Source organism: Silene latifolia, chromosome X (assembly GCF_048544455.1).
Source record: "Silene latifolia isolate original U9 population chromosome X, ASM4854445v1, whole genome shotgun sequence".
NCBI classification, from domain to species: Eukaryota; Viridiplantae; Streptophyta; class Magnoliopsida; order Caryophyllales; family Caryophyllaceae; genus Silene; species Silene latifolia.
The window spans coordinates 109,862,744-109,875,020 of record NC_133537.1 but is presented as its reverse complement, the minus strand read 5'-3'; the positions used below and the strand labels follow the sequence as shown (position 1 = coordinate 109,875,020).

General features: G+C 41.6%; 1 protein-coding gene across 1 annotated transcript; it reads right to left on the bottom strand.

The window, feature by feature from the left end:
• Window positions 1–9,127: 9,127 nt before the first annotated feature.
• LOC141618069 (uncharacterized) lies at window positions 9,128–12,021 on the bottom strand. Its single transcript, XM_074435190.1, has 4 exons — window positions 11,868–12,021; window positions 10,326–11,776; window positions 10,101–10,279; window positions 9,128–9,437 (listed from the first exon to the last, which is right to left on the bottom strand). The coding sequence occupies exons 1-4, from the start codon at window positions 12,019–12,021 to the stop codon at window positions 9,128–9,130; spliced, it is 2,094 nt and encodes a 697-aa protein (XP_074291291.1).
• Window positions 12,022–12,277: the final 256 nt, after the last annotated feature.

Here is a 12,277-nt window from a genome sequence, read left to right as displayed (position 1 = left end):
GGCAAATCTTCATCTGAGAAAGTAATAGGATTACTTAGCTTTGGTGATTCTTGGATGACCAAGTTGACTACATCGTCGGGTGTGGAGTCATGTGCTACATTTAGTTTTGCCAAAGCTTGCAGTAAAGTTTGGCGATGTGGTAATGAGCTTGCTACTAGTTGCCAAACTGAAAGATCAGCCTTTGTTTTCTGTAATTGCTTTAGCAAATGATCCGTAGAGTCATCTTCGTTATCATTTGGTGTGATAACGTTGGTTGGACCATTTTGAGTAGTACTTTGATATGGACATCCCGAACGAGTTAGGTGGTCCACATCTTGGTCTTCACCATTTTGGACTATTTCCTTGACTAGGGAGTGTTCAATGAGATACTCGTCCTCATCGTTATCGGCCCATACTCCATTGACTGTAGCTAGTTCCCTCATTCTCATGATCTCGTCCTCTAATTGTGTAATTTGGTCGACTAGTTTATCAACCACGACGACTATTTCTTGCATAGTAGCATTTTGGGAGAAAGTTAGTGGCACATGTTCTTTAGGTGTTGCATTGGGGTCATGTAAAGTTGTAACCACATTTTCCAATTCTGAAACTTGCCTATCCACACTCCTTGCCCATGCGATGAAGTCGGTAATGGTAGGGGAAATGGTAGAGTAGAACCCTTCATTCTCGATCGCGTGGGTCTCATCTTCGACTGGAGAAATGAGGTGTGAACAATCTAAGGTAGATTCTTCACTTGTGATCACTAGAATTCCAAGAGGATTCTGAGTGTTGTTGGGCTTACCTCCCGGCGGTATTTGTAGTCGACCATCCTCAATCATGTCTTGAAGCACATTTTTCAATTTGTAGCATTTTTCGGTGTCATGTCCCTTACCCCTATGATATTCGCAGTATGAGTTCTCGTCCCAGAACTTGGATTTCTTTTCTGGTTCGGGTGTAGGGCCTATGGTTTGGAGTTTCCGTTGTTTCATCAACCTTTTTAGAGCATTGGAATAAGTGTCCCCAAGATTTGTAAATTTTCTCGGTGGGGTACTCTTCTTGGATGGCTCGAGGAGGTTAACTTCATCGGTCTTGCTAGTGGAGCCGTAAGAACGACTTGTTGAGCCTTGATATCCTCGACCTACCGTTTTGGACAAGAGTCCTTTACGGATGTCATCTTCGATCCTTGTTCCTACTACGGTTAAGTCTTTGAAAGTTTTGATATTTTCGTATCTCAAATGATTTGCATAGATGGGCTTTAGGTTGTCCACGAATTTCTCCACAAGGGTAGCCTCATCCGGGCGTTCAACAAGTTGGTTACTAGTCTTCCTCCACCTACTTAAGAAGTCGGTGAAACCTTCTTTGTCATTTTGGGTAAGAACCTCTAAAGTGCGCATGTTAACTTGGATCTCAGCATTATCCGCATATTGCTTAGCAAACTCAATCGCGGCGTCTTCCCAAGTAGCGATTTTCTTGTGTTCTAGAGAGTTGAACCATTGCTTTGGGATGGTGTCAAGAGATGAAGGAAATATCCTTAAAAACATCTCGGGTTTGATGCCTTTGATAGACATGTAATCCTTGAAGGCACGAATATGGTTCAAAGGGTTTTCATGCCCTATGAATTTAGGGATATCCGTCATGTTGAAGTTGGTTGGCAACTTGGAAATCACGGCCTCATACTTGCGATTATTCTCCCTATAAATGTCATCCCTTTTAAGATACATCAATTGCTCCTCTAAGTATTGGAGCCGTTTCTCAGCTGCAGTCATACCCATGGGAGGGTTTTCGTCCCTGAAGCCATTCACGAAGTCATCAATGATTTCACTTTCCCGAGGAGGCAACCTCGTTTCTACAGTATAGATCCGGCCCTCGATGGTGTCAAGGCGATCATACACTTGGTCTTGAGTAACTTGGAGCTGAGCTAGCGCGGTTAGGATTCGATCATTACCATCCTGGAGTTGATTGTAGTTCACGTCGCTTGTTTCAGGCATCTTAGAAACTGGATAAGAGATCGACGACGAATCAAAACACGATCGACCATTCTAACACACTTACTAAGAAAGAAATGTTTTGACTTGGGAAGTGGGTGTGTGCCACTTGTGTCGAGTGAGTTTTGAAAAGATGACAAAGTTTAAAAATGTGTGTCCTAGTCAACTTTAGTGTAGTTGTAGGAGTGGACTCGAAGTGAGGTTTTGAAATGGGTTTTGAGGCCCGAAATTTTGACTCGACAAATGGGCAAAGTTTTGACTCGGTTTTGCGCAATCATTGGCCTTTTTTTCGAAATTTACACTTTAAAAGGATTTTGATTTTACAAAAATCGTGATGGTTTCGTTTAGAAATGGTGATCACGTAAGGTACAAACATTTATACAAGCATTATAACGGGATGCTGAGTGCATTTAAAAGGGTTTTGGTTTAAAGGGTGGGTTGCCATACCGAACAATCAAACCCGAAGTCTGTGGAGAGGCTCGTACCAAACAAGAGTAAGGCCGATTCCTAGTCCATTTCCTCAAGTAGTGAAAGTCCTTGATACAAACAAGAGTAAGCACCATGGTATGGATGACGTCAATCGCTATCCATCCTTAGCCCCAAATAAGAATTAGGACCGTTTAGACGGGACGATTGATCAAATGGGTTGGGTTGGGCCTAAGAAGGCCGAATAAACGATCTAGGAAGACCGAGTTATGAAAACCGACAATTGTCTTGTACAAACTATTCCCTAACCTTGTTCAAGTTTCACCCTTTTGGCTACACGTAAGTGTATTGTCCCCAGCAGAGTCGCCAAACTGTGGACATGGGCCACGGGGGCGCTTGGGAAACAAGCGTTTGCATTTGTGGAGTCCCCACCAACTTATTGTGGAAAATTGGAAACCGTTCGAATACCTCGTGCCATGTCAAGACACAAAGTAGTGACATGAACACCAAGAACTCGTTACCCTTAGCATTCTATGTCTAGAATGACTCTCGTGGCTGCCAATGAACACGGATGTTCACAGAGATCTGGAGTAAGGGGTGAGGGTACATATTAGGAAGCTTTTTGATCGAACACCTAGTCCCGGCCGCCTCGATAGCGGCCTCTACTAATGATTAGGGAAATTATCTATACTCGATATATTGTCGATTATATGCATGCAATGCAACATCCAAGTTTTGATCCTAACATGTGAGAATTAACTAAGTCGGTGAACAATTAATTTAACATGCAATTGGGTCGAAGTAGGGATTTAGATTCAATTACATGTGAAGGCATAAAAACAATGCGATAAAAGAAATACAATAACGAAAATTACAATAATTACATCGGGTTCAATGATTTATGTCGAAAATACTTCTAAAATGGACAATTTGAGAAAGAATAAACAAACGAATGAACGAACAAGAATTAGGCGATAATACGATTAATAGTTAATTACATAGGTAAACTAATTAAACTAGGTCAAAGCAGAACGGAAGTTCGAGAGACGATCAACTGGAACAGTAGCGGCCGATTCTTTGCGTGCTTTCCAAGGTGAGTTCGGGCGTGAAGCCGAACGCAAATCGTTAATATTCTTGGGTGAATTTAATGATTGATTATGATATTCGACTCGGATGAAAGTGATTTAATACATTAATTACATGTGAATGAGTCATGAAAGCGATAAAACATGGATGAAACCGATTAATATGAATTAATTACATGAATGCAAGATTGATTAGTGACACCGGTGAACTAAATAGGTTAAACATGACGAATTAAAGAAGAACTAATGACGGATATGACAATAGACAGATGGAAATATATCAAAGGTCGAATTCTAGAAACTCAATATGAATGAATCGAATCTCTACAACCCGGATTGATTTTAATGACAAAAACCAGCAAATATTGGTTTTAAGGGATTTAAGTCGGGATTTAACGATGAGTTATATACTAACAGTGATAAATAATATGTTAAAGTTATTATACTTAAAATTATCGTGTTAAAGAAACAATGAACAATTGATAACGAAACAAAACGATCGAATTACCAAAAGACGAAGGAAGAAGAAAGGAAGCAGGAACTGCGTCAGCCTCAGAAGAGGCGCAAAGGCTGCGTTCCTTCAAGAGGCGCGGCGATTCTTGCGTCCTTTCTCGACGTTGTCTTCTCGATAATCCGTAAAAAGGGTTTTTAAACAAGGTTTTACAAATCGGTTTTAAGAATACTTTCGACATAAATCTTACAATATTGATTACAAAAATAAATAACAATAATTAAAAGAAGGATTTACACCCTCAGACTTACATGTTTGACGAAACGAGATGAACTAAGTTTATGATTAGTGATGCTCGACTCGAATGTAACGAAAGTGCCCTCGTAAGAGGAAAACGATTAAGATTTATTAAGTTGATTATGGTGGAGTTGGTCAAATTGGTCGGTCATGCAAACGAGGCTGGTACTCAGAAGGATCCGAGCTTACGTGGTCAAAAGTTTAAGCACGTAGACGCCAAAAAGTAAGAACGTGGTCTAGAATGCAAAGGGAGAAGAGAAGGGCGGACACTCGCGTGAGAAATATGAGGAGCGAAGGCTCTTATTTATACTAATCACGTGAAGGAATTAGGGTTTTCGGAGAGACTTTGGAAGTGAATCTCGAAAAGATATGAAAAGATACGAAAAATACGCAGAAAAGGACTTGGGAAGAGGCGCAGCAGACACTGCGTCTCTTGGAAGAGACGCAGCAGCTGTTGCATCTGTTCCCAGGTTGTTTCCTCATGCGGAAGAAAGATTTCCGTTTTTAATTTATGGAATAACGGATTAATCTTATTTTTCTTAATATTTTGTACGAATATTACGGGAAATCCTTTACCAAAGATTAAAAGATTGTGAAATATGGAATAGAAATATCCGGAACATTCCAGAACATTCTGACTCGGGATTTAGCGGTTATCAGAAAATGAAGACGGTTTTAGGCCCGGACTCCAAATGTACTCTGATTACTATCAAAACGACCGTATCGGCGCGTAGATGACAATTAAGAGGTAGACACCAGTGTTTGAGCAATCACTTGACGATAAACTTACGAACTGTCACAAATCATTCCGCGTACCAAACATGCGGCCCAATCATCACCGGGTGGTTTGCGGGAGGTGTAGAAATGAGGTATCTACAAATGAACTTAACATAATTAGTTCATAACAAACATATTTTTGCATCTTTTTTTAGAAAACTATTCATGTCAAGCTTGCAAAACCGAACCTGACATCGAATATTGTCAACCTAATGATAATTATTCAAGTCCTGTTGTTCTTCACATTAGCACAAAAGCGGTCTCAATGACCTTTTCAACAAAATGGGTTTTGACACCCTTTATAAACAATTTCATAAACATTTTCAACAACCAGGAGACACGCCCTTGGGTCTTCGTCTGCCTCGCGCCTAAACAGGCCCTCTGATTTCCAGTTTTCAAATCTGGCCAGGCTCCCTTGCATCGCCCTATGGCTCGCGCCTCAATAGGCTGTCTGACGCAAATCCTGTTTCCTTTCAAGCACTCGTCTAGGACGATCCCGACTGCGGTTTACAAAACACTTTCCTAAGACAAATGGATCACGTTATGCACCATAAACCAATCTCGGTAAATGGATGTTTAATTTCCGTCTTGCATTCAAATAAACACAAAATCCAACTTGACATCAATTACTTGATATTTGGATAAACAAACGATATAGCAAACTTCACATGTTAGGTTTAAACTTGTGGATGCGCATTTATGCATTTTCCCGTTTTAGCAACTTTCGCATTCAACCAACCAAGATCGATTAGTAGAGGCCGCTACCGCGGGCGGGATTGGGTGTCCGATTAAAGGGCTTCCCAATACGTACCTTCACCTCTTACTCATAAACTTTGGATAGTGGACGACCTTTTCCAATGCCAACGAGAGTCATTCTAGATATAGGATGCTAACGAGGGACGATTCCTTACCGTTAGTACCTTGTCAAACACTGCTTTTGCCTTGATTGACCTAGGTATAAAGTGGATTCGAACGGTTTCCAAGCATCCCATAATTGCTTAGTGGCGACTCCGAACATCTCTAACATCGTTTCGAGACCCTTGCCGAGACGAAACCGACCGATCTAAAACGATCCAGTCGAAAGCATCTATTACGCCACCGAGCGTGGCTTTCCGACTGTTGCACGTCCACAGATTGGCTTGGGGTGTAGGTGGGCCCATGTCCATAGATTGGCGACTCCGCTGGGGTTAACTAGGATAGTTGTGTCTTTGCGATCCCTAGATGGTGAGACTCGAAGAAGGTCTTGGTTGAAATCCATTAATTGATATTACGGTCATAAGTCGGGTTCCTTGTCCGGGCCCATAACCTAACCTTTATCGACCAATTGGCTCGTCCCGTCGGCGTGATTTTTCTCATCCCTGCGTTTCGAATCCCGATTGCGTCAAGCATACCATTGACGTTACATATCTCTGTTTCGTCAAAGAGCATTCATTTCCTTTGTGCACGAGGCAAGGGCACTCTCCTTACACATTTTCTTTGGATTGGCATCCCTCTCGAAAATCGGAGATTGATCGCTTGGTGTGTAACCACCCTTATTAAGCCAAAACCCGTGTCAGCATTATGTATAATATAATGAACAGCGAGTGCTTATGTGCTATGTGATCATAAGTCCTTCTTGTCATTTCCAAACTTTTAAAACACCTTTTTGCGCCGTTATAATGGCTATTTCAAACCTCGGTCTTTCGCCGAGTGTTGCACAACCTTTTTAGGCCGTCTTAAGGACGATTTTCAAACCGGTTTTTACAACCTATCAAAAACACCTTTTTAGGCCGTCGTAATGACGATTTTCAAACCGGGTTTTACAACCGTTTCAAATAACACCTTTTTAGGCCGCCGTAGTGACGATTTTCAAACCGGTTTTTTTTACAACCGTTTCAAAAACGTCCTTTTCAAGCCGTCGTAATGACGATTTCAAAACCGGTTTTTACAACCGTTTCAAAAAGCACCTTTTTAGGCCGTCGTAATGACGATTTTCAAACCGGTTTTTACAACCATTTCAAAAACACCTTCTTATGCTGTCGTAATGACGATTTTCAAACCGGTTTCCGCAACTGTTTCAAAAACACATTCTCGCGCTGTTATAATGGCCGTTTCAAGACACGGATTTTAAACCGTTTTGCGCCGTCATAATGGACTTTTGCATCCACATAATGGCCTTTCCAACACCCGAAAATGACACACCTTTTTTCGAGGCTTTTCAAATCCCGAGGACAACACACTGTTCTCGAGCCCACGACAATTTCAAACCTTTCAAATTTCGATTTTCAAAATGCACGATTTTGGATTTCAAAAACCGCCTTCGGAAACAACACATCATTTTCAAAGCCACCGCAACTTTAACTCAAACCGTCTTTTGAAAACAAACCTAAGACAACCCTTTTTCAACTGGCCGACTCTTTGAAGATCCCTACTCTTCGGAGGCCGTCCATAAAACAACAAATGAATCTATTTGAAAATTTCTATTTTCGAAAATTTCAATCCGCCACTCCAATTCCGCCTCGTGTCTACCGAGTCAAATCAAACGTACTTATAGGTCTTTATTTATGAGTCGTCTCACCTCGAGACTCGTTCGACAGCGTCACCCCATCACGTTGAACGCGAGTCAAAGTCCGGTCAACACCGTCATACCATAAATCGAGTTAGCACCAAGGCACCACACACGGTTGCCCTCATCTCGTTGGGTCAAAAGTGTCTTTCCGTCCTTTCTGTTGTCTGTGTTTAGACGTTAAACCGTGTCGGATTGGGACGTAACGTGAGCCATTTTTCTGCCTCAAAAGCATGGCCCCATCTCCAGCTTCGTCCAACAACAACAACGATGACAATAGGGATCTCACAACTGCTCAGCTACCCAGTATGCTCACTACCCTTAAGGTCACTTTGGACCGTGTCGAGACCCGTATCGACACTCTGGAAAACAAGGAAACCGGAGAACACAACACTCCGTCTTTGATGGAAAGTGAGAAAAGACTTAAGTTCTTGGAAGAGCAACTCTTAGCCCGTGGTAACAACATCCACCTCGAAAACAATCAAAGGTTCGAACCCATTGAGTATCAACTGCCTGACAACTTTACGTTAACTGATGTACCTAAGTTCAAGGGAGTAGAGGACCCACTTAATCACATCCGAACCCTCAAGGATTACATGTCCATAAAAGGGGTCAAATAGGAACTATTCACCCGGATCTTTCCATCGTCCTTGGAACCAATTCCCCGCCAATGGTACTATTCCCTCGACCCAAAGAGCATTACCACTTGGGACGAAGTCCCCATTGAATTTGCTAAACAATACGCCAACAACGTCGAAATTCAAGCCAACCCCCGCACTCTTGAGGTCCTTACTCAGAATGACAAAAAGGGATTCACCGAATTCTTAACCCGTTGGAGGACGGTGAGCACCGAATTGGTCAGTAAGCCGAGCGAATAAACCTTGATGGAGAAATTTGTCAATAACCTCCGTCCAGTTTATGCCAACTTGTTGAGGTATCAGAACATCAAAACCTTCCAGGATCTGCAGATCCTCGGGCCTCGTATCGAAGATGACCTACGCAAGGGCGTTCTGGCCAAAACTACAGGCAGAGGCTATCAGGGACCTACATCAACTGGATCTCTTCCCTACGGTCAGAAAAACAAGATTGACGAGGTCAACCTCCTCGAACCCTCTACAAAGAAAACTAAGCGTCCCCAAAGGGCATTCACCAACTTGGGAACAACTTATGCCAGCTCCCTAAAAAGGCTCATGCACCAAGGAAAGCTACAACGAATTGGGCCCACTTCAGACCCTTCTGAAGCAAGGAAAACCCGCTTCTGGAACCCTAACGCTTATTGCCAATTGTGAGAATTAATCTGTATATTTCCCCTTAATTTAGAAGGATTATAACGATTTAATAAAGATGATCTAAGGTCATAAAATAAAATACATAAACATAAGAAAAAGATTTAGAATTAACCTTTGGTTCTAGCAAAATTGGCCTAAGAACAATACCAAAGTAGGTATTCACCTATTAGTTGCACCCAAAAAGATCTGAGATATGCCCTTTGTTTTTTTTTGGTGAAATGTGAGAAATTTTATAAATAAAAAGTAAAATAATTACATGAGGCTCTATATGGTGATCACATACAAAAATCAAACCATCATTCTATCAGACGCATCCTATTAAGCCATTCTTTTTCAGCAATAGTCATAACTGTTCTATCTCGGGCTCGAACTCTGAACCTCATCTCTTCCATGATATTGCCTGCCACCCTATCAGGACGAAGCAGAACATTCTCATACCGGCCTTTGTTTCGCTGCTTCCAGACGTGGTACATAAGACTCAGCATCATAGCAACCTGCACTCCCCTCTGCAACATTGTTCCTGGTCTATGCATACACCAATTCATCACATCCCTTAGAGGAAATGCCCATGAAGTTTTGTTAATCAGCTCTTCTACAACTCTCTTACTGTATAAACAGTCACAGTAAAGATGCTCAATAGTTTCAGAAGCTAGACCACATAGATAACACTTGTCCTCAATGTCCACCCCAAATCAGATAGTCTAGCAGTTGTGTTCGATGCCTCATGAGCTATAAGCCATCCCAAGAATTGGTGTTTTGGCAATGCCCATCCATTCCAGACTACTTTAACCCATTGTACTCTTGGCCTAGTCCCTCAAAACCAGGTATAGCACCTGAGTAAATCCTCCCGGTTGCACAGTCCCACCCCGAACATAACCAGGCCTCATCTCATCCTTAACCCTACAAATTCTCCTCCAAACCCAGCTAGAGTTTGTACTAGGCTTATATTCCATCCATTACTGACCTTTAAGGTAATTATTCTGGACCCAATGTACCCATATAGAGTCTCTTTGCATAACTATCCAGTCAACCAATCTTCCTACCATAGCCTTGTTCCAGGATTCCTGGTCTTTGAGTCCCAATCCTCCTTCATCTTTGGGTCTACAAATTGTATCCCATCCCACAAGAGGAGTCCTTCTATAGTCTCGCACTATTATCCCGCAGGAAATTTCTACAAACTGCTTCTATCCTCTTAATAATGCCTTTGGGGATGATAAACATAGATGCCCAATATGAGTGTAAGGAATTAAGCACACTCTGCACAATTACCAACCTTCCTGCATAAGAGAACTTCCTTGCACCATATCCATGAATCCTACCACAAATTTTATCCACGAGGCATTCACAGTCTTGCTTTTTAAGCCTTGTAGTTTGTATGGGCATACCAAGGTATCGAAAGGAATGCTCCCTTCAAGAAACCAGATATCTCGTAGGATCTCGGACTTCAACTGCTCAGAACATTCTGAAGAAAGCACTTGATTTTGAAGCACTTACCCGCAGGCCAGTAGCATTAGAGAATGTAGCAAAAGATTGCAACAAGAGCATCATAGAGGTGGCATCTCCTTTACTGAACAAAACAACATCATCAGCAAACATAAGACTAGTGAGCCTTTGTTTCTTGCACATAGGGTGGAACATGAAGTCATACTTTGAAGTAGCATATTGTAGAGTACGAGTCAGATACTCCATGCATAAGGTAAAGAGCAAGGGAGAAAGAGGGTCCCCCTGCCTTAATCCCCTCTTACCCTGGAAGTAGCCAAACATCTCACCATTAACAGAAAGGGAATAAGTAGTTGTAGTGATGCATTGCATTAACATGGCCTTGAACTCAGGAGGGAAATTTAGTTCAACTAAAAGATTCTCAACAAAAGCCCACTTCACTGGATCATAGGCCTTCTGTAGATCTATTTTGAACATACATCTTGGGGAGGCATGAGGTCTTTCATACAGCCTGATCAAATCCTGACATATAAGTATGTTCTCCTGTATACTTCTCTGCTGTATGAAAGCACCCTGATTTTGCCCTACTATTTGTGGTAGTACTTCAGCAAGCCTTGAACAAAGCAATTTTGATATGATTTTATACACTACATTACAACAAGCAATAGGTCGGAATTGGAGAACACTCTTTGGCCTATCACACTTGGGAATAAGTGTAATGTTTGTGGCATTTATTTGCTTGAGAAGCTGCTTATGAGGCTTTCTCAAGCTATGCCAATGATCAGCATTGCACCTAGGTCCTTGGGCAATAATCTTCCTATGAATCTTCTTTGTTTCTTTACTTGTTCCTAGCAGGACTTGATAGTAGTCAATAAAAGCTTCCTGAATTTGATCCTGTGTATCACACACATTGCCTTCCATGTCCTCAATCATTGCCACCCTATTCAGATTCCTTCTCTTTTTCAGCATTCCATGAAAATAGGAGCTGTTAGCATCTCCATCCCTTATCCACATCTGTTTAGACTTTTGAGAAAGGAAGCTTTCCTTAGCCTTATTTAGCTCCTGCAGCTTAAGAGTAGCTTCATATTCTTCAGTAATGCTCTGAATATCAGTGGGATCTCTATTTATCACTTCCTGCAGTCCCTCCACCTGTTTCTGTAAGATAGTTGCAGCATTCTCAATGTCACTGTAGCATTCTTTGTTCAACTCCTTAAGCACATGTTTCATATTCTTCAAATTTTTTGCCAGTCTGAACATAGAAGTACCAGTGACTCCAGAATCCCAATGCATCCTCACCAGTGGGATAAATTTATTAGAAGCACCCCACATGTTGAAATATTTAAAGCTTCTCTTGCCCTGACCTTGGCTTGTGCTTTTTAAAAGACAAGGGGTATGATCCAGAAGTCCCTCAGGAAGGAAGTGTGCATATATGTCCGGGAACTTATCACACCAGTCTTTATTGACTAAGAACCCGTCAATCCTCTGTAAATTCTTTCCTCTGGCTGCTGTTTATTGTTCCAGGTATACAAAGCTCCTACTGCAGAATATCTATCACCCCACAAATCACCACACATCTCCTAAATGGTTCCATTTCACCAGATGGAGTATTCCCACCCACTCTCTCTGAAACATTTAGCACACAGTTGAAGTCTCCTGCAATTGCCCATGGTCCAGCTACCATATTTGCAGATTTTCTTAGATTATCCCACAAATGCTCTCTCTCATGAATTCCATTGAAAGCATACACCATAGTTAACCAGAAACTCCTTCTATCTCCCAAAGAATCAACTTTCATGTGAATATATTGGGCATTATATTCCAGAACATTCACCCTAAAACAATTAGGCTTCCAGAGAACCCAAATGCGTCCACCAGAATGATAACCAGAATTTGTAGTGATACACCAACTAGAGAAATTACAAGAAGCCTTATGGAAAGGCTTATTCTTTATTTTCGTTTCAAGTAAACCAAATAAACCTATCTTATTATTATGCAAAAAAATTATT